This window comes from Amblyraja radiata, chromosome 40 (genome assembly GCF_010909765.2).
Source record: "Amblyraja radiata isolate CabotCenter1 chromosome 40, sAmbRad1.1.pri, whole genome shotgun sequence".
NCBI classification, from domain to species: domain Eukaryota; kingdom Metazoa; phylum Chordata; class Chondrichthyes; order Rajiformes; family Rajidae; genus Amblyraja; species Amblyraja radiata.
In genome coordinates, this window is record NC_045995.1 from 10,726,292 (window position 1) to 10,750,664 (window position 24,373).

Genomic DNA, 24,373 nt, shown 5'->3' on the forward strand with positions numbered 1-24,373 from the left:
GGGCTGAGCTCAATGTACAATTCCAACGGCAGAAGTCAATAATATTCGGGCCACCTTCGGTGGCAACGAGAATTTAAGGTATCCCATTTTTGATACCTTAAAATCACTCTTTTTTAAAAATTATAATTCACTGTTATATGGTTTACGTAATAATAGTATTCTGGTTTTTCTATGTATTTTTCAACGCACTTCTTTTTTCTTCCTATGGAGGTTCAATAGAAGGAGGAGATGTAAAATAACGCTAATAGGGGACGGTTACCCCACACCCAAAACCTCAAGGTATTTAACCACACCACATGAATTAAAACTAGCAAAACTAATTAAGAATGCAAGACATTAGGGGAAAAAGGAATGGAGGAATCACATTTTGTAGTTGGAACATTAGGGGTGCGAACGATCCAATTAAAAGGGGTAAGATTATGGCTCAATTAAAATCTTTAAAGGTGGATATTGCGTTTTTACAAGAAACGTATGTGAAATTACAAACACAGATGAGACTAAAAGCAAATTGGATAGGCCAAACTTATTATTCGTCATTTACTTCTAAAGCTAGAGGTACGGCTATTATTATTCGGAAAGGTATACCATTTATATCAAAGAACACTATATCTGATAAGGAAGGAAGGTACACTATAATGGCAGGAGAAATTTATACTACACCACTGACTCTGATAAATATTTATGCACCAAATTTTGATAACCCCCAATTTTTAAAGAAAATCACGGATATAATAGATGAGTATAATTACCAAAATGTAATATTAGGGGGGGATTTTAATTGTGTTATAGATACATATTTAGATAAATCAATAAAAGTAAGGAAGAGGAAGGTTAAATCTAAAACTAGTGAATTTTTAAACATATATATAAAAAACACTAATATAACAGACGTATGGAGAATAGTCAACCCTACGGGAAGGGAATACTCATTTTACTCAGCGGTACATAAAACTTAATCGAGAATTTATTATTTTTTAGTGGACACAAAATTAATTCCTTATACGATTAACCCTAAATATCACAATAGTATTATTTCTGATCACTCACCATTGACCTTTACTTTAAAACTAGAGGGAACGCCAGGTATAAAATCGTTTTGGCGTTTTAATACACAGTTAATTAATAATCCACAAGGTTATGAGTATATAAAACAACAAATGAAATTATTTTTTGATACAAATGAGACACCAGGCATTTCACCATCTTTATTATGGGAAACTTTTAAGGCATTTATACGTGGAGTAATATTCTCATATCAAAGTTACCAAAATAAAAAGAACTCCATAGAACAAGAGACTTTAGAAAAGGAAATTAAAATAATAGAATTAGATAACGCAAAAGACCCAACTATAGATAAACATAATAAGATCACATTATTGAAATTTAAACTTAATCGAATATTATCGGCAAGAGTAATAAGATTATTTCAGATCACATAACAGGCACAGTTTGAATTTGGTGATAAAACCACATAAACTTCTGGCTAGACAATTGAAGAAACAGGAGAAGGAAAAGACGATTACTAAAATCAAATCAGAGAATGGGGAACTATTAACGTTACCCCAAGATATTAATAAAAGGTTTGCCCAGTTTTATCAAAACTTGTATACGTCTAAATTTAAAATAGAAGACAATATAATCGTAGATTTTTTAGATAATTGTAATCTGCCAAAATTGGATATTTTGGAACAAGAGGAAATAGGAGCACAGATCACAAGGGAAGAAATAAGTGAAACAATAAAAGAGCTGACAAATGGGAAAACGCCAGGACCAGATGGTTTTAATAATGAGTTCTATAAAGGTTTCCAGGAGTTAATGGTACCACGGATACTTAAATTATATAAATATGCCTTTACCGAAAATAAATTACCAGAAACATTAGCCGAATCCACAATTACGTTAATACCTAAAAAAGATAAGGACTTAGAAGAACCGGGCTCATATAGAGCCATATCACTCCTAAATACAGATCAGAAAATTTTAGCAAGAACTTTAGCAAGAAGATTGAGTAAATATATTAATAAATTGATAAATCCGGACCAAACGGGGTTTATACCTAAAAGACAATCATCTAACAATTTGAGACGCCTTTTTAATATAATGTATTCATACAAAATGGAAAGGAAGACTTGTCAGTTATATCTCTGGATGCAGAGAAAGCATTTGATCAAAGTACTCCAAAAATTTAATATGGGAGAGAATTTTATCAGATGGGTTAAATTACTATATGATAAACCAATGGCAAGAATACTAACTAATAACATATTATCTTCAAAATTTCAATTATCGAGGGGCAATAGGCAGGGCTGTGTTTTATCACCCCTGCTATTTGCACATGATAGAGCCCCTTGCTGAAAGGATAAGAAGGCATCCGGATATTCAGGGATATAATACTAAGGATACGATTAATAAAATATCACTTTATGCAGATGATATACGTTTATATATTACAAACTCCCAAATGAGCATCCTGAATCTATTAAATCTAATAGAGGAATTTGGCTCTTTCTCCGGTTATAGAATAAATTGGAATAAAAGTGAAATTATGTCATTAAAACCCCAGAAAGCGAATCACCTATTAAAATTTCCATTTAAAATCGCATCGGAAAATTTAAGTATTTGGGTATTCAAGTTACTAGAAGATATAAATCATTATTTGATGCTAATTTTATACCATTATTAAATAAATTTGATTCACTGATTAAATTTTGGAGAACTGTCACTAATCGGCAGAATATACACTATAAAAATGATAGCGCTACCACAAATAATATATTTATTCCAACCTATACCGATATATATACCAAAACACTTTAAAAAAAAATTAGATGCGAATATTTTTAATTTTATTTGGGATTATAAAGCACATAGAATTAAAAGAAATCACTTGTGCAAACCCAAAGAGGTGGGGGGGGGGGGGGGGGGGTTGCACTACCTAATTTTCTATACTATTATTGGGCAGTACATATTAAAAATATAATTTATTGGTTGGACAGTCCTGCTCAACAGTTGGAATGGATAAGAATGGAGAAAGAGGATTGCGCCCCCTACGATCTAGGAGCAATCATTTTTTCCCCAATAAAGCTGAATAATATGTTATATAGGAAGAATCCAATTTACCAAAAACAATACGAATCTGGAAACAAATAAAATTAACTTTAAAATTAAGAAATTTATCAGTGCTAACACCAATAGTTAATAACCCAGTATTTAAACCATCTGGTATGGATAAAACATATAAACAATGGGAAAAAGTGGGAATTAAAAAGGTAGGTGATTTGTATGCATTGGGAAATTTATTATCATTTCAACAACTAAAATCAAAATTTAAATTGAATAACAATCAATATTTTAAATACCTACAGGTATGTGACTTTATGAAGAAATATACATAAATGTTCGATCAACACTAGACATAACTTAATTCAATTTAAAATATAACATAGATTATATTATTCTAAAACTAGGTTGAATACATTTTATCCAAATATTTCTCCCATTTGTGATAAATGTCTTTCTCAAAATGCCAATATTACGCACTCTTGTACAAAACTTTATAAATTTTGGTGTGATATATTTGATATATTCTCAAAGCTATTTAAGACAAAAATGGAACCTAACACTGAAATGATTATATTTGGAGTAAGTGGAGGTGGGAACAAATTAAATACACACCAACACTCATTTTTCAATTATGGGTTAATAACAGCAAAATAACTTATACTTAAATTTTGGAAAAATGCTAATACACCAACATTTAAAATGTGGATCAGTAATATGCAGGACACAGCACATTTGGAAGAAATGAGACTCCTCCTAATAGACAAACAAGGCCTATTCTTAAGGAAGGTACACAAAATTGCTGGAGGAACTCAGCGGGTGCAGCAGCATCTATGGAGCGAAGGAAATAGGCGACGTTTCGGGCCGAAACCCTTCTTCAGACTGATTTCCTTCGCTCCATAGATGCTGCTGCACCCGCTGAGTTCCTCCAGCAATTTTGTGTACCTTCGATATTCCAGCATCTGCAGTTCCCTTTTGAACACCTATTCTTAAGGAGTTGTTCCCCATTTATTGATTTCTTGGATTCATGTGGTGACATAGTATCATGAAAACTAACAGTTTCAGGTATGGGTGAAAGATGATTTAGAATATTTAAAAAAAATAATCTCATTGTGGCGATTGAATCATCTCCCTACTGCTTTCCTTCTTCACTTATTCCTTCTCTTTCACTTTTTCTTTATCGGTTTTTCACCCACGCTCACTAATCTATTCTTCACTTTTCACAACCTCTTTTTCTTCTCTCCTTTCTCACTTCTCTCTTTAAAAAAAAGGGAAGTTGTACAGAGACTGTAATATGTTAACATCGTTTTTGTACCAATGCATTGTACTCACTTCTAATTAAAAAAAATAATATATATATCCACTGACATCTGTGCCTTCCTCCCTCGCAACATGGACCCATTACAATTCACATACCGTCCGAACAGATCCACGGACGACGCGGTCTCCCAGGTTTTGCACACCGCTCTCTCTCATCTTGACAGCCAGAAGGGGGGCTACGTGAGGATGCTGTTCATAGACTTCAGTTCAGCCTTCAACACGATAGTCCCCACCAGACTGGCCGAGAAGCTACTGGAATTAGGGCTCAACACCCCCCTGTGTGCCTGGGTCCTGGACTTTCTCACCACCAGGCCCCAGGTAGTCAAGATGGAAGGGAATTCCTCGAAGTCCCTCACCCTGAGCACAGGATCCCCCCCAGGGTTGCGTCCTCAGCACCCTATTGTACTCCCTGTACACACATGATTGTGTGGCTAGGTTCAGCTCCAACGCGATAATCAAGTTTGCTGATGACACTGTGGTGGTGGGCCTGATCTCAGGCAACGATGAGAAGGCCTACCGGGTGGAGATGGCTGATCTGGCACTCTGGTGTCAGGCCAACAGCCTCCTCTTGAACATCAAAAAAACTAAGGAGCTGATCGTGGACTTTAAGAGGGCACATCATCCGAGGACGTACACACCATTGAAGATAAATGGGGATACTGTGGATAGGGTGAGCTGTTTTAAATACCTGGGAGTCTACATCTCAGAGGATCTGACATGGACATCACATGCCGCAGCATTCGTGAGTAAGGCAAGGCAGCGCCTTTACCACCTCAGGCAATTGAGGAAATTCAGTGTCTCTGAGGATCCTCCAGTGCTTCTACCCAGCGGCTGTGGAAAGCATCTTGTCCGGAAATATTACAATCTGGTTTGGGAATTGCCTTGCCCAGGACAAGAAGGCTCTGCAGAGAGTAGTGCGTTCAGCCGAACGCACTATGGGAACTTCACTCGCCCCCATGCAGGAACTATACATCAGGAGGTGCAACTCCAGAGCCAATAAGATCATGGGAGACCCCTTCCACCCCTGCAACGGACTGTTCCAGCTGTTACGGTCAGGCAAACGCCTCCGTTGCCATGCTGTGAAAATGGAGAGGTTGAGAAGGAGTTTCTTCCGAGGCCATTAGGACTGTAAACTCCTATCTCACCAGGGACTAACTTTACTGTACCACTCTACTGCTTTTTTTTAAATTGCTCTTTTTTTCCATTTTTCCTTCCGCCTACAATATTTAATATGTAAAAGAATATGTGATTCTGTTCCATTCTGTTTGTAGTTTGTTTGGTTGTTTGTTTGTTTGTCTTTTTGCACAAAGTCCGCGAGCATTGCCACTTTTCATTTCACTGCACATCTCGTATGTATATGTGACGAATAAGCGTGACTTGACACTCAGCGCACACATAAGGTCTCTCTCCGGTGAGTATCCGCTGGTGCTCCCGCAGCCCCCGTGCTCTCGTCACAGTGGGAGCAGCTGCTCGCCGACGTGGGTCCGCTGGTGCTGCCGAAACCCCCGCGAGCTGTCAAACTCCTCACCGCAGTACGGGCAGTCATAGGGCTGGCCACTGGTGTGCATGCGCTGGTGAGACAGGGCGTGGGAGGCCATGGCAAAGCGCTCTTCACACACCGGGTTGGGGATGGGACGGTCGCCGGCGTGAACCCGCTGGTGGGACAGCAGATAGGAGGACCGGGTGAAGCCCTTGCCGCACTGGGCGCAGGTGAAGGGACGGTCGCCGGTGTGGGTTCGCTGGTGCTCCAGCAGCTTGGAGGAGCGGATGAAGCCCTTGCCGCACTGGGCGCAGGTGTAGGGGCGCTCGCCGGTGTGGGTGCGCTGGTGCACCAGCAGGGTGCTGGAATGGGTGTAGCCCTTGCCGCACTGGGCGCAGGTGAAGGGGCGCTCGCCGGTGTGGGTGCGCTGGTGGGACAGCAGGTTGCTGGAGCAGGTGAAGCCCTTGCCGCACTGGGCGCAGGTGTAGGGGCGCTCGCCGGTGTGCGTGCGCTGGTGGGACAGCAGGTTGCTGCAATGGGTGAAGCCTTTGCCGCACTGGGCGCAGGTGTAGGGGCGCTCCCCGGTGTGCACGAGCCTGTGCCTCTTCAGCTCTGGCGACGATTTGAAGCCTTTGCCACAGTCGGAGCAGGTGAAGGGCCGCTCACTGCTGTGCACCCGCCGGTGATGCCGTAGCCCCGACATCCAGGAGCAGTCGAAGGGGCGTTCTCCCGAGTGCACGTGGTTGTGCTGCTGTAGGCTGGCGTAGCTGGTGAAGCTCTTGCCGCAGGTGGAGCAGGTGAAGGGGCTTTCTCCCGTGTGCACGCGGTTGTGCTGTTGCAGGTTGTCATAGCTGGTGAAGCTCTTGCCGCAGGTGGAGCAGGTGAAGGGGCTCTCACCAGAGTGCATGCGGTTGTGCTGTTGCAGGTTGCCGTAGCTGGTGAAGCTCATGCCGCAGGTGGAGCAGCCATAGGGCTTCTCACCCGTGTGTAACCACCGGTGTTTCGTCAGGTTTGGTGCTGTCTTGAAGCTCTTGCTGCAGTCAGAGCAGTTGAAGGGGCGTTCTCCAGTGTGCACCCGGTTGTGCTGCTGCAGGTTGGCGTAGCGGATGAAGCTCTTGCCGCAGTCGGAGCAGGTGAAGGGCCTCTCACCAGAGTGCACACGGTTGTGCTGCTGCAGGTTGTCGTAGCTGGTGAAGCTCTTGCCGCAGGTGGAGCAGTCGAAGGGGCGTTCTCCCGTGTGCATCCGCCGGTGGATCTCCAGCTCGCTCGGGTACCGCCAGGCCTTGCCACACACGTCGCACTGATAACGCTTCTCCTTGTTGTGCTCCGTCATGTGGTCCACCATCGAAGCTCAACCCCTCGAAGCTCAGCCCGCACACCGAGCAGTTGGGGGGGGGGGCTCTCCAGCACCCTCGCCACCCTCAATGGCCGCTCACATCCCCGGTCTCACTGTCCACAGCAACGGCTACAAAACCGTGCAGGCGGGAAACACAGAGGGTCAACAAGCTGGCAAACAGGACATTACTAGCACATATCGGGTGCGTTTATGGCGGAGGAAACCATTATATAATCCTGCGCGGCACAGCGGTACAGTTGCTGCCTCACCGCCAGAGACCCGGGTCTGATCCTGACTACGGGTGCTGTATGTGCGGAGTTTGCACGTTCTCCCCTTGACCTGCGTGGGTTTTCACTCCGGATGCTCCGGTTTCCTCCAACATTTCAAAGAGCTTCAGGGTTGGAGATTAATCGGCCTCCGCAAAATTGTTAAATTGACCCTAATGTGGTAGGATAGTGCTAGTGTACGGGGTGATCGCTGGTCGGCGAGGACTCCGCAGGCTGAAAGACCTGTTTCCGTGCTGCATCTCCAAACTAAACTAAACTAAACCAAAAGGTCTCGACCCAAAATGTCACCCATTCAATCTCTCCACAGATGCTGCCTGACCCGCTGAATTATTCCAGCACTTTGTGTCTATCTTCTCCATAGATGCTGCCTGACCCGCTGAGTTACTCCAGAACTTTGCCATAGATTCATAGAGTGATACAGCTTTGGAAAAAGGCCCTTCGGCCCAACTCGTACTTTCACTCCTAGATCCCTCGGCTCCACACATTGCCCCAGTGCCCCGCCATTCACAGTGAAGGCCCTGCCCTGGTTTGACTTCCTAAATGGCAACACAGTCCCCACCCCCAAACAATGTGACCTCCTCCATACCCCTGCCGCCTCCTGCTTCTTAACCCACTTTTCTCCCTCCCCCCTCCTACCCACCCCCAAACAATGTGAACCCACCTTACCCCACCTGGCTCCCTACCCCTTTCCTGGGGTCACTTGACCCCTCTCTCTACCCCCCCCCCCCAGTTCCCTGCCCCCCATTCACCCCCTCGGCACCAAACCCACTCTCCCTTGAATCCTCCCCCCTCCCTCTGCTCCCTGTTTCCCCCCCGCTACACTTCACCCCCATTCCACCTTCAGCCTCTCACCCCTCTCCTCCCTCCACTCTCCCTCTCTCTCTCTGACAGAAGCAATTCTGTTCCAGACGTTATTAATCAATTTTAGGTATGTACTTTTGTAGCAAACTTAACTACCTAGGCATTTACTTTTAATTTCTATTGCACATGAGATTAATTTTTGTTATAATTTAGCTCAGACCTGTGGCCTTAGTTTAATACATTTTGGAGTAATGCTTTTATAATTTTTACTTAATTCAATGGAATTTTAATTTTGTCGTGGTCCTTTCTGTCATTTTGTTTGCTTTTAGCATAATGAATTATGGTTTTTATTTCAAGAATAAACATTAAAAGAAAAGCTACAATAGCACAGCTACAACCATTAGACTCAAAACTTTATGGACATGGGTTTAAAAGGCAGCCCGATGATTCATGTGGTTCTTATGAAATGTCAACTTGTGTAATGTCATCACAGCAGATTTAGAATTATTTTACTGAGGGGTCGGGGTCGGATGTTTTTGGAACGACTCCACAGCCCAGTTTATTCCACTCCCCTGTGTGTTTATAACATTATTTACCCCAGTTTTACCCCCAGACCGGGTTTATTTTGCTCCCCTGTGTGTTTATAACATTATTTACTGTATTATACTGTATTATAACATTACTTACTGTCACTGTATGTCATGTTGTTACTTGTGGGCGGAGCACCAAGGCAAATTCCTTGTATGTGAATAATTGGCCAAATCACTTACTTATTTACCCCAGTTTTACCCCAGACCGGGTGTATTTTGATCCCCTGTGTTTATAACATTATTTACCCCAGTTTTACCCCAGTCCACGTTTATTCCACTCCCCTGTGTGTTAATAACATTATTTACCCCAGTTTTACCCCAGACCGGGTTTATTCCCTCGATGTGTTGTTTATTTGGTGATTTATCAATTATTTACAGAGAGGGGGAGGGGGTTGGGAGCCAGAGAGAGGGAGATGTTTATAACGTGTTTTATCTCAGGACGCTGCTCCAGACGGTGAGTTTATATTATTGACCCCAGTTTTACCAGTTTTATTCCCCCAGACTTGTAGTTTATGTGGAGATTGACCTCAGCTCTCTCTCTCTCCCCCAGATTTACCGGGTTTGATGGTTGATTGACACAATCTTCAGTCTTTGGCACGTGTTCAGGCCAAGAATAGCAGGTCCTTTCGATTTAGTGATGTAGAAGGGGCATTTCACTTCTTTCCCTTTGTATGTTCCTGCTATGATTGTTTTGCCTAGCTGTGGGATTCTGGAACCTCCGTATGCAGCTAGGACTACATCGCTACTTCCAAGGATTCCTTTCCTGACGCTGCCATCTTTTGTCATGTGTTCAGGGAATATCTTTCCGTAAAGATTGACTGGTAAGATATTGCTCTGGGCTCCAGTATCAATTTTGAGCCTTAGATTAATCGTTGTTCTTTTCTTTCCCACTTTTTTCTGTAGTTGTATTATAGTATATGCTTCATCTCTGTTGCTATGTGGTTTGTTGTTTCCCATTTCGTGGACGTCAATGGTCCCAATGGAAAGGAATTCTTCCTCAGAGGTATCTGAGGTTATCTCCTCTTCCTGTTGGACGTGTGCGTGTATTTGTTTCCTTCTCGTATTTCTATCGTTCTTTGACCATTGCTGCTTTGGCTTGGTGCTGTATGATTTTGTTGACCTACACATTTTCTTCCAGTGGTTAGGCCTCCCACAGGAGTTGCAGGTAGTCCCGTATGCTGGGCACTCCCTGCGATCATCAAATGCATGCTCTGTACCGCAGTTCCAGCAGCTTCTTTGGCTTGCTTGTTTGTTTGCATGCCTAGAAAATGTCTGCTTTGGAGCCTTTAAGGTGGAGCCAGGGTCACGTTTTGAGAGAGCGTCTATATTCACTCTGGTGCTGCTCTGAGATGAGCCAACTTGAAGGCAGAGGGAGGACATTTGTTTCCTTGTGGCTTCGAAAGCTCTGGCAGCATCTACGGCGTCTTTTAGGTTGAGGGTGTCTTTCCCTATTAGGGACTTTTGGACCTCTTGGTGGGCGCACCCCCATATTAGCTGGTCGACAATTCTGTCATCTTCATCACCAAATCTGCATTTCTTGGCCACGTTCCTTAGTCTCGACAGGAAAGTGTCGGTTGTTTCTTGTGGGTCTTGTCTTAGCCCTTGGAACTCATACCGATGGATTCTGTGGTTTGATTTGGGCTCCATATGGTTCGCAAACCTTTCAAGGACTATTCCCGGATTATTGCAGTCGGGCTCTGTTAAGCTCCAACTGTTAAAAATGTCTAGACCCTTCTCCCCGAGCCATAGTAAAATATAACTGACCTTCTCTTCATCTGCAGTTCCTTTCAGGATGCTTTTGAATGCCAGCTGGCTCTTTTGTTTGAATTTCTTGAACGCCTCCTCCACATCATCGGCGTCCCAGTTCATCGTAGGGTGGAGGCTCATTGCTGCTGTGGAGGCCGCCATCTTGTGTTGTTAGGCGGGTGCACAAAAAAAATCAATTTCTCTGCAGCCGCTGTTCCTAATTCCCAATAGCGATTCACAATAGCGCGGTTTTTTACTCGAAAGTCACCGCTGCCACCATGTTGTGTCTTCGTGTTTGGTATCCTGATAATAAACGACACAATTCAGGTTGTTTCAGTTGCCTTATTGTACTCCTTTATTCAGCTCCTTTGTCTGTGTGGCGTAGTAATACTGAAAGTGCTTACATACCTAATCACAGTGTGTGTGTGTGGTGAGTGTGCCTGATACAAAGTAGTGCAGGAGGTTGGGACTGCTACAATGAATATGTAGCATATGTAACACTCTATATATGACGTTTACGGCGGCCATCTTGGTGAGGGCAGGTGAGGTGGTCAGATGGCGGCCATCTTGGTGAGGGGTCTATTCCCTTCGCTCCACAGAAGCTGCTGCTCCACCCGCTGTTTCTCCAGCACCCTCTATATATGACGTTTACGGCGGCCATCTTGGTGAGGGCAGGTGAGGTCGGCGCGCGGTTGACGGTTGACGGTTGACCCCACCTTGCTCCCTACCCCTTTCCTGGGGTCACTTGACCCTCCCCCCCCCCCAGTTCCCTGCCCCCCCATTCACCCCCTCGTCACCAAACCCACTCCCCCTTGAATCCTCCCCCTCCCTCTGCTCCCTGTTTCCCCCCCGCTACACTTCACCCCCATTCCACCTTCACCCCCTCCCTCTCTCCCTCCATCCCCCCTCCCTCTCCCTCTGTCTCTCTGACAGAAGCAATTCTGTTCCAGACGTTATTAATACATTTTCGGGATGTACTTTAATACATTTTGGAGTAATGCTTTTATAATTTTTACTTAATTCAATGGAATTTTAATTTTGTCCTGGTCCTTTCTGTCATTTTGTTTGCTTTTAGCATAATGAATTATGGTTTTTATTTCAAGAATAAACATTAAAAGAAAAGCCACAATAGCACAGCTACAACCGTTAGACTCAAAACTTTATGGACATGGGTTTAAAAGGCAGCCCGATGATTCATGTGGTTCTTATGAAATGTCAACTTGTGTAATGTCATCACAGCAGATTTAGATTTATTTTACTGAGGGGTCGGGGTTGGATGTTTTTGGAACGACTCCACAGCCCAGTTTATTCCACTCCACTGTGTGTTTATAACATTATTTACCCCAGTTTTACCCCCAGACCGGGTTTATTTTGCTCCCCTGTGTGTTTATAACATTATTTACTGTATTATACTGTATTATAACATTATTTACTGTCATTGTATGTCATGTTGTTACTTGTGGGCGGAGCACCAAGGCAAATTCCTTGTATGTGAATAATTGGCCAAATCACTTACTTATTTACCCCAGACCGGGAGTATGTTGATCCCCTGTGTGTTTATAACATTATTTACCCCAGTTTTACCCCAGACCGGGTTTATTCAATGGAATTTTAATTTTGTCATGATCCTTTCGACATGGACGACAGATGGCACAATGGGCTAAGTGTTCGGCTGGCAACCGGAAGGTAGCTGGTTCGAATCCCGCTTGGAGTGCATACTGTCGTTGTGTCCTTGGGCAAGACACTTCACCCACCTTTGCCTGTGTGTGTCCTTGGGCAAGACACTTCACCCACCTTTGCCTGTGTGTGTGGATGTAATTATGTGAAGCACTTTGGGGTCAATGCAAGTTGACTAAAAATGTGCTATATAAATAAAGAAATTTTAATTTATTCCCTCGATGTGTTGTTTATTTGGTGATTTATCAATTATTTACAGAGAGGGGGAGGGGGTTGGGAGCCAGAGAGAGGGAGATGTTTATAACGTGTTTTATCTCAGGACGCTGCTCCAGACGGTGAGTTTAGATTATTGACCACAGTTTTACCAGTTTTATTCCACCAGACGTGTAGTTTATGTGGAGATTGACCTCAGCTCTCTCTCTCCCCCAGATTTACCGGGTTTATTTATTTCGCTGATTCCGCTGCTGATTCATTTATTTAATTATTTATAACCTCAGTTATTCACCTGAGTGAATAAGAAAGAGGGTGGAGGCTGGTTTATTTATAACCAGTCCCCCCCCCTCCCCCCCCACACACACACACACACACACACACACACACACGTGGTGTGATGATGTGGTGATTGGCCTCACTCACTTTTCAACCATATTGACCACACACACACACACACACACGTGTACTGTACTGTATTTATGGGATAATTGCTACATATTGACAATATTGACCACACACACACACATGTACTGTACTGTAGCTTATGCTGATATTAACAATATTGACCACAGACAGTTCCCGCTCATTTAAAACATTATTCACCTCACTAATTCCCCCACACACACAGTTTTCTGTACTGGACTACACTATACTGTAACTATAACTGTATTTATGTGGTGATATTGACAATATTGACCCCACAGACTATACTGTACACTACACTGTACTGTACTAATATATATATTAACAATATTGACCACACACACATGTGTACTGCACTGTAACTGTATTTATATTTATTCACCAGACAGTTCCTGCTCATTTAAAACATTATTCACCTCACTAATTTCCACACACACACAGCTTTCTGTACTATACTACACTATACTGTAACTGTAACTGTATTTATATATTTATTGACCCCACACACATTGTTCTGTACTACACTGTACTGGACTGTAACTGTAACTGCACTATATTTATATATATTGACAATATTCACCAGACAGTTCCCGCTCATTTACAACATTATTTACCTCACTAATTATCCCACAATATTGACCACACACACACCGTATACTGTACTACACTACACTACACTGTAACTGAACTATATATTTATATTTATTGACCACAGACACACACAGATCCCGCTCATTTACAACATTATTTACCTCAGCTCCGTCCGTCTAGTTTATTGACTACACTGTATTTATGTGGTCATTGACCCATATTGACCACACACACGTGTACTACACTACACTATATTAACAATATTGACCCCACACAAACACAGTGTTCTGTACTACATGTGTACTACACTGTACTGTAACTATATTTATATATATTAACCACACACAGAGTTCCCACTCATTTACAACATTATCTATGTGGTCATTGACCCATATTGACCAGTTTCCACACACACACACACACACACACACACACACACGTGTACTGTACTGTATATATGTGGTATTTATTTACCACACACACGTGTACTACACTGAACTACACTACACTACACTATAACTATATATTTATTGACCACACACACAGTGTACTACACTACACTACATTGAACTACACTACACAACACTGCACTATAACTATATTTAGACTAGACTGAACTACACAGACATTTCCCGCTCATTTACAACAACATTATTTACCTCAGCTCCGTCCGTCTAGTTTATTGACTATACTGTATTTATGTGGTCATTGACCCATATTGACCAAACACACGTGTACTACACTACACTATATTAACAATATAATAATAATAATATATTTTATTGTCATTGCACATCAGTGCAACGAGATTTAATATGCAGCTCCAACCGATGTACAAGAAAAGTAAAGTAAATAAATAAGCTGTGTGACGTGACCATCCAAGGGAGACTGTCCAGGGGGGGTGGGTGGGGGGCACTCAGCAGGGCCGGTTCAGAGCCGCTATAGCTCTTGGAATAAAGCTGTTTCTGAGTCTGGAGGTTCGGGCGTAGAAGGCCTTGTAACGTCTGCCGGAGGGAAGTAGTTCAAACAGTCCGTTACAAGGGTGTGATGTGTCCTTATGGATGCTGACGGCCTTCCTGAAACACCGTGTGTGGTAGATGCCCTCCAAGGCTGGTAGCTGTGTCCCAATGATCCTCTGCGCTCTGTGGATGACGCGCTGAAGAGCTCTCCTCTCCGCCTCCCTGCAGCTGAGATACCACACAGAGATGCCATACGTTAATATGCTCTCTGTGGTGCAGCCGTAGAACGTTGTCAGCAGCTGTTGGGGCAGACCAGTCTTTTTTAATGTCCTCAGGAAGAACAGTCGTTGCTGTGCCTCTTGACCAGCACAGCGGTGTTCGTGGACCATGCAAGGTCCTCTGAAATGTGAGTGCCCAGAAACTTAAAGCTGGACACCCTCTCCACACTTTCCCCGTAAATGGAGTTTGGGGCGTATTCTCCATTATGGGACCTCCTGAAGTCGATAATCAGCTCCTTGGTCTTGGAGGTGTTTAGTGACAAGTTGTTATGAGCGCACCAGCCCGCCAGGTTCTGCACCTCCGCTTTGTATTTAGTTTCATCACCGGTGGTGATCAGCCCAATCACTGTTGTGTCGTCTGCAAACTTGACGATGGTGTTGGTGTCGAATGCAGGGACACAGTCGTGAGTGAAGAGGGAGTAGAGCATGGGGCTCAGTACACAGCCCTGTGGTGTGCCGGTGCTCAGGGTGATAGTGGAGGACAGGTGCGGGCCCAGTCTCACTGCCTGCGGTCGCTCCGTCAGAAAGTTCAGGATGCAATCGCATATCGGTGAGCTGAGGCCTAGCTGGTGGAGTTTGGGGGTGAGCTTGGTGGGGATGACCGTATTGAATGCAGAGCTATAGTCAATGAAGAGCATCCTCACATACATGCCCTGTCTGTCCAGGTGAGTCAGGACAGTGTGAAGGGCCAGAGAGATGGCATCCTCTGTTGATCTATTTGCCCTGTATGCAAATTGATGAGAGTCCAGTGAGGCAGGGATGCTGGATTTGATATGGGAGAGGACCAGCCTTTCGAAGCACTTCATTGGGATTGGAGTTTGGGCAACCGGGCGGTAGTCGTTCAGGTTGGTGACTTTGGACTTTTTCGGCACCGGCACTATGGTGGCTGTTTTCAGGCACTTGGGGACCGTTGCCAGAGATAGAGATAGATTGAAGATTCTCGTGAATACCTCCGCCAGCTGTACAGCACAGTCCTTTAGTACCCTTCCGGGCCTGCAGCCTTGCGTGGATTGATTCTACGCAGAGCGCTCTGTACCTCCTGAGTGCTCAGTGTTAAGGCCTATTCCTCCGCCATAGCCGGGGTTATTCCACTCCTGGTGGTGTTGCCAGTTTCGAACCGGGCAAAGAAGGTGTTTAGTTCGTTGGCCAGTGTGATATCCCGTGGGGGCAGGCGGTGTTGCTCTTGTAGTCAGTGATGTCCCTGACACCCTGCTACATGCTTCTGGTGTCCGTGGTATTGAAGTGGTCTTCTACCCTTTGCCTGTGGATGTCTTTGGCCTTTTTTATGCCTCTGTTCAGGTTCGACCTGGCCGCACTGTAGGCAGAAGTGTCCCTGGATTTAAAGGCATTGTTGCGTGCCCTTAGCAGATCCTGAACCTCCTTGTTCATCCAGGGTTTCCGGTTTGGGAACATCTTTATTTGCTTGTCCACTGACAGTCTCCACACAGCAGTTGATGTAGGAGAGCACAGTGGATGTGTACTCCTCCAAGTCTACCTCTGTACCACTGGTAGCCTGTTGTGCAAACAGGTCCCAGTCGGTGCGATCAAAGCAGTCCTGAAGTTGTAGGGTGGCATCCTAATGATATGGACCCCACACAAACACAGTGTTCTGTACTACATGTGTACTACACTGTACTGTAACTATATTTATATATATTAACCACACACAGAGTTCCCGCTCATTTACAACATTATTTATGTGGTCATTGACCCATATTGACCAGTTTCCACACACACACACACGTGTACTGTACTAGACTACACTATAACTATATATTTATATTTATATTTATAGACCACAGACAAAGACATTTCCCGCTCATTTACAACATTATTTACCTCACTAATTTCCCCACACTCACATGTACTAGACTGTACTAGACTACACTACACTGTAACTGCACTATATTTATATATATTGACAATATTCACCACACACACGTGTACTACACTATACTATATTTGCAATATTGACCACACAGACAGTTCCCGCTCATTTAAAACATTATTCACCTCACTAATTCCCCCACACACACAGTTTTCTGTACTATACTACACTATACTGTTACTGTATTTATATATTTATTGACCCCACACACACACATTGTTCTGTACTGGACTGTAACTGTAACTGCACTATATTTATATATATTGACAATATTGACCACTGACAGTTCCCGCTCATTTACAACATTATTTACCTCACTAATTTCTCCATTCTGTACATTCTATGGTGATATTGACCCATTTTGACCCCACACACACACAGTGTTCTGTATTACACTACATTTATACTAGACTAGACTAAACTATAAAGACATTTCCCGCTCATTTAAAACATTATTTACCTTAGCTCCGTCCGTCTAGTTTATTGACCATACTGTATTTATGTGGTCATTGACCCATATTGACCACACACACGTGTAACTGTAGATGATGTGGTCGTTGCTACATGTTGACCCCACACACACACAGTGTAAGTATATTTATACTACGCTACACTATATATTTATATATATTGACCACATACACACATTTACAACATTATTTACCTCAGCTCCGTCCGTCTAGTTACAGTACAGTGCAGTACACGTGTTGTACAGAACACTGTGTGTGTGTGGTCTAGTCTTCACTACACTATATTGACCGGAGGTTTTTTTCAGACCCCCTACCTGCTTCCACTACCTGCAACCTCCGACAACCACCTGCAACCTCCGGCAACCGCACGGAAACCTTGGGTGAGGCGCAAAGTCTCCAGAGCTTTCCGTTCAGGTTTCTTAAGTGGGACAGGGGCATAATACTTGCGCTCGGTCGGGCAAGGCATGTGCTAAGCTTTGTATCTTTTAGTCACCGGACTCCTCCATTGCCATTTCCGCATGCAACATGTAGGAACAGCCGCTTTCTCCCAACTCTCCCATCTGTGCTCTCATTTAATATTTATATCTAGTTCCCCCACCTCCCGCTATTAATCTCCCCTCCCCCCCCCGGGATCACAACGCAAATCTTCAAACCTACCTCACAACTACTGTTCTTATCTCTTGCCTTTGCGATTTACGAAGGGGAAATCATGCTTGACTAATCTGGAATTTTTTGAGGATGTAACTAAGAAAACGGACAAGGGAGAGCCAGTGGATGTAGTGTACCTGAACTTTCAGAAAGCATTTGGTAAGGTCCCACATAGATTAGTGGGCAAAATTAGGGCACATGGTATTGGGGTTAGAGTGCTGACATGGATAGAGAAGTGTTTGGCAGACAGGAAACATAGACAATAGACAATAGGTGCAGGAGTAGAGGCCATTCGGCCCTTCGAGCCAACACCACCATTCAATCTGATCATGGCTGATCATCCCCAAGCAGTACTCCGTTCCTGCCTTTTCCCCATATCCCCTGACTCTGCTATTTTTAAGAGCCCTATCTAGCTCTCTCTTGAAAGCATCCAGAGAGTAGGGATTAACGGGTCCTTTTCAGAATGGCAGGCAGTGACTAGTGGGGTACCACAAGGCTCGGTGCTGGGACTGCAGCTATTTACAATATACATCAATGATTTGGATGAAGGGATTCAAAGTGACATTAGCAAATTTGCAGATGACACAAAGCTGGGTGGCAGTGACGAGGATGCTATGAGAATGCAGGGTGTCTTGGACAGGTTGCGTGAGTGGGCAGATGCATGGCAGATGCAGTTTAATGTGGATAAATGTGAGGTTATCCACTTTGGTGGCAAAAACAGGAAGGCAGATTATTATCTAAATGGTGTCAAGATGGGAAAAGGGGAAGTACAACGGGATCTGTGGGTCCTTGTTCATCAGTCAATGAAAGTAAGCATGCAGGTACAGCAGGCAGTGAAGAAAGCGAATGACATGTTGGCCTGCGAAACAAGATGAGTTGAGTATAGGAGCAAAGAGGTCCTATACTTTGGCTATATTTAGGAGGGAGTTAGATGTGGCCCTTGTGGCTAAAGGGATCAGGGGGTATGGGGAGAAGGCAGGGATGGGATACTGAGTTGGATGATCAGCCATGATCATATTGAATGACGGTGCAGGCTCGAAGGGTCGAATGGCCTCTACCCCTGCACCTATTTTCTATGTTTCTATGTTTCTATGATGTTGGTGGTGGGTAACTTCATGACGGCAGTGCCAATGAATGTCACATGTTTGTGATTTGACTCTAGGGTACGAGTTGGTCATTAAGGAGTGAAACCTGTGCCTAGATACTGTTGTGCTCTGGATTCATTACTGAGGACACACAGGTTGTTCCAGACCACATTTCCCACACGCTACTACTGGTGGGTCTGTGGTACGAGCACCCGGAGGACACCACAGGGCCAGAGATGGAGGAGACTGGAGTTGGTGGAATGTGGAACAAAAATCAAGAATAAATTCACATGTCAAACAGCATAAGTGGAGACAAAGGGTTACATGTTACATTTCCAGGCCGTCTTCTGTCTAAGGATTGGGGGAAGAGTAGATGTGGCCAGTGTACAGCTGTAGGGGAAGGAGGAAATGGGACAGGTTAACCTGATGGATTGGGGAAGATGGGCGGTTTCAACTTGGTGGAGGTGAGTGTTGGGGGGGGGGGGGAATAAAAGATGCATTGTATTTACCAATGTCAGTTATCCACCCCACGTCCTTCTTCTCCCACCTACACTCGCTTGTTCAACCTGTTATCTCCTCATATTTGTTACCTTTCCCATCCCATCTGCCGGCTTGGCAGCAAGTGTCCGCCCCCTCCCTCTGGTTACACTTGACAACATCCAGCCTCTGTCCCACCATGTTTATTCTTCAATCTTCACCCTCCCCACTTCCCCTCTGTGGTTTACTGGCAATGATTCATCATTCCACCAAGTCAGCATTGCACCTTTTGCTTCCACGGATGTTACTAGCTCGCTCAATTCCTTGGGAAGAGCTTTTGTTCTTTACATCATTAACTGTGCCAGAGCTAATTTGCCTATTTTGGGTTGTCCTAAATTATTTTGAGCGACTATTTGAATAAATATATAACTTGATAGACTTTGGCCATTGAATTTATTGTTGTGACTAATGTGGCCAAATGAGAATTTGATGCAGAAAAGTCATCTCCTCCAACAGCTGTGTTTTGGCATTGTATCTGTTTAAAATGATACTGCACAGCATTGACATCTATAAAGTTGGAACTAACACTTGGTTCATCGAATTACTGAAATACCTGGTGGAGTAAAAGCTAATTTCAGAATTTTATTTCACAATTACAAAATGGTTGAATGTTCAGGGTAATTATTCATAGTGAAACTGGAACAATCTGATGCTGAGCTAGTCATTACCGTTCTCAGTTATATCTGGTGAACCACAGCCTCTGTTGCCAGAGCAACAACCTTTCTGACCTGTACGGAGTGTTGCACATTTTTATCGATCCTCAGCTGAGAATGAGCAGATGCAGCAGAATGATAGTACGATGAAATGTTACTTTGTGGATTTGGTGCACGGAATCAACTTTGTACCACATTTGAATAAAAAAACATGAACTAACGAGTTGGGACGGTCGGGTACGTGAGTGGATGTACGTTATTTGCACACATCCATTGACCACTGTAAGATGACGTGTGAATTTTGCAACCAGTCATTTATTTTGGGGCGGGACATGACATTTTTTTTAAAACTTGCTGCAGAAAATCAAAAAAGAGAAAAGAGAAAATGCTAAAATTACTACAACACACATCTAGTTGGGCAGCATCTGAATCAGTTCCAACTCTAACAATGGATCTTCCACCATTGCACTTTCCACTGTTCTCAGTATTTTATATTTTGTTATCAATAAATTTAATATGCCGTTAATATATCTCTGTATTTCATTTACATAGAAAATAGGTGCAGGAGGAGGCCCTCGAGTCCTGGCAACTTGCTCTTACATGCTCTTAAGTCTTCTCCGCACCCTTTCCAGTTTGGTAACATCTCTCCTATAACAGGGTACGATTCACTAAATGTGACTTGGCCAAAGTCTTGTACACCAGTTACATAACGTCTCGACTTCTACACTCAATATTGTGAATGATGAGGCCTGTCATTCACTGGGGTCCTGTCCTGCTTTGTCTTACCAGAATGCAACACCTTGAGCTTATCTGTATTAAACTCCATTCCACATTCCTCAGCCCAACAGATGAAGATCCCTCTGCAACATTTGATAATCATGCCTTGTGTTCTCATCCACATCTTTGATATCAACCACAAACAGCAATGGGGCCAGCAATGATCCTTGGGGAACACCACTAGTCACAGGCCTGCAGTCTGTAAAACAAACTTCCACCCTCACCCTCTGCTTCCTTTCATCGTCAATTCTCTATCCAGTCAGTTAGCTCTCCCTGGATCACTTGTGATAAAACCTTCCAAAGCAGCCTATCATGTGGAACATTACCAAATACACTGAAGTCCATATAAGTTAAATCTATGACTTGTCCCATCAATCTTTTAAGTTACTCAGAAAATGTAATCACATTTGTGAGATATGATCTCCGACACAAAACTATGCTAACTATCCATATTTTTGTGAGCTACGTCCTCAATTGCCAGAGTAAAGGCCTTTCTGAGCCTCCTGTACGGAGAGTTGCACATGTTTATCACCCTCTGGTCACAGCGAGGACTGTGATCACAGGAGAAGTTGCAGCAGAATGATTGTAAGAGGAAAGGATACTTTCAGCATTTCGCATTTGCAATATAGATTGCATTTTGTACATATTTGAATAATGAAATGAGACCTAACGAGTCGGGACTATTGAGTATATGAGTGGAAGTATGAAATTTACACAAATACAGCCATGAAGAGCAAGGTGGTCTACTGCTTTTAGTTTCTGTTAATTTGCAGGTGTATACCTTGTTTGGATGGGATATTTTCCACATCTCCGCTGCACTGTAATGCTGTTTGTTGGTTCACAAGGCAATGTCTTCCTTCACATTCAATTGTCACCTGATGGTTCTATTAATATTGTATATTCAGAGCTACAGAAGTTGGGAACATCTGTCGACATCATGGCTGAAGGTGGTGACAGGGGAGGTGATTCAGTTGCCTGTACATCAAAGGAACAAAAAGGTTTGTGAGCCTTCAGTGAAATATAGATGTTGCCCTGACATTGCATGTACACCTGCTGCAAGAAATGAGGTTCACACAGAAGTGAGAATAGGGAAGGGGCTGAGCACAGAGAGTTGACATATACAGGGACAGCAATGTCACAGATGCAGGAATTGTCTGATAAATCAGCACTCCTTTAGGATACAAATGATTTGAGTTGCCGCCAAAGTTTAAAAATATATATTTATTTTATTAGAAGCAATTGTACAAGGAGAAATTAATCGACATAACAATTATACAATTTTTGTACTGCTTCAATTTTAACATTTTATAAACTAATAACTAAATAGGGAAAAAAGAAAAAAGGGAAAGAAAGAAGAAAAGAAATAGAAAAGCAAGAATTTCGAAAAAGACACGAAAAAGAAAAGAGAAACCCCCCGAACTAACGAAGGAGTGAAAGAAGCGGAGATATATCCCACTACCCTTCCCTACACCCGCTCACCCGACCCTAGCGTCCGTTTTGAGTTTATGTTCAACCATTATGTTGTTGAAGAAATTCAATAAAAGGACAATAGACAATAGGTGCAGGAGTAGAGGCCATTCGGCCCTTCCAGCCAGCACCGCCATTCAATGTGATCATGGCTGATCATCCACAAACAGTACCCCGTTCCTGCCTTCTCCACATATCCCCTGACTTCGCTATCTTTAAGAGCCCTATCTAGCTCTCTCTTGAAAGCATCCAGAGAACCTGCCTGCACCGCCCTCTGAGGCAGACAATTCCACAGACTCACAACTCTCTGTGAGAAAAAAGTGTTTCCTCGTCTCCGTTCTAAATGGCTTACTCCTTATTCTTAAACTGTAGCCCCTGGTTCTGGACTCCCCCAACACCGGGAACATGTTTCCTGCCTCTAGCGTGTCCAGGCCCTTAACAATCTGATATATTTCAGATTTGGCCCTTGTGGCTAAAGGGATCAGGGGGTATGGAGAGAAGGCAGGTACAGGATACTGAGTTGGATGATCAGTCATGATCATATTGAATGGCGGTGCAGGCTCGAAGGGCCGAATGACCTACTCCTGCACCTATTTTCTATGTTTCAATGAGATATCTTCTCATCCTTCTAAATTCCAGAGTGTACAAGCCCAGCTGCTCCATTCTCTCAGCATATGACAGTCCCGCCACACTATCTCTCCTTCACCACTAATCTCCATTATATTGTTTGCCGTGTAAAACATGTTTGCTCTCTCCATATAGGAGCTGAACGACTCTCTAATCTTGTCAAAAGTGCCAATGTTTACAATGTAACCTGTGGACTCTGCCATCGTGTCATTCTCTTTTTTTTAAAGTCCGTTCAAAAACCCCGAATTCCTGTCTGTTTTGGTGTAACAATTCACCTAAAACTTAGCTGTAAAAAGGCTATTCAGCTTGAGCAATTCGACAAAAAATACTCCGTCTAAAATGTTATACAATCCCAAGGATGACATCTTACCACGTAGACACAACATAGAGATAGCTTGACAAACTCTCGACGATTTGTCCAGCTGCTGTTTTAAACTACAGTCCCCTGCATAGAAGGATCTGCGGCCTCTCATGTCCAGCTCGCAAACAACTGCGACACACAACTCCGTATTTACTGTTTAAACTGTTAAACAATACTGTGTGTTGCAAAACAGTCCTCACTGTATTTAAAGGATGAGTTCATAAACTCTATCCCATCCTCGTCGCCAATTTTGTTATATTCTGGACAGCAGAATGAATAACAACTTACACGCAGGTTGCCTGGATCACGAGAGAGGTTTATTACTCAACTTTCCCTACTTATATATAACACCAACTCATTAACATATACATGAATATACATGAATACATTACAACACTAATCACCTCTGCATGTGAATCGTATCCCATCCTATCCATGTGCCTACCTAAAAGCTGCTTAAATGGAACGATCATATTTGCCACCACCACCAAGTTTGGCAGCAAATTCCAGGCATTACAATGTTTATCAATTCTGCCCTCAACCTCTCACACTCCACAGAAAGCAATCCAGGTTTGTCCAACCTCTTCTTGTAGCTAACACCCTCCAATCCAGGGGACAATTTGGCCATTTCCAGTTCCATATGCTTACTGTCAGTGGGGGATCTGAACTGCACAAAAATTCCAAACTGACAGTTCAGGGAACAGGAAGTGCCCTTTTTGCCCGAGCCAGGCCCCAATGTGGAAAACACCTGCAACAGTCACTGAGGAAAACAGATGTAAAATCTACTAAATTGTGAAGGATTCAGAAAGACATCTATTTTCGATATCAGATTAGAAGGCCAGGTGATGATTTAATTCTGGTTTCCTGGGCTATTGCACAGTGGTGATGATGAGACTATCCTTCTATCTATTTCCCGTGACCCAGCTAGAGAGTATTTTCTGGTGTGATGAATGGTGTGGGAGCGGGAACCGTTCACTGTGAATACGTGATGTTAAAACTGCAGTTTCTTTCTAATGTACTCATGGAAGTGTGAACTGAGGGCCAATGGTGAACGATTTCTCAGATGATGTTTTCCTTCCCCTCCTGTGTTCACAGATAT

General features: G+C 43.5%; 1 protein-coding gene across 1 annotated transcript; it reads right to left on the reverse strand.

Moving 5' to 3' along the window:
* Positions 1–5,888: 5,888 nt before the first annotated feature.
* LOC116967552 (zinc finger protein 16-like) lies at positions 5,889–9,990 on the reverse strand (the record flags this gene model as incomplete). Its single annotated transcript, XM_033014177.1, has 2 exons — positions 5,889–7,125; positions 9,965–9,990. Coding segments are annotated over 2 exons (1,263 nt in total), but the record flags the coding sequence as incomplete, so codon positions are not given.
* Between the last annotated feature and the right edge of the window lie 14,383 nt (positions 9,991–24,373).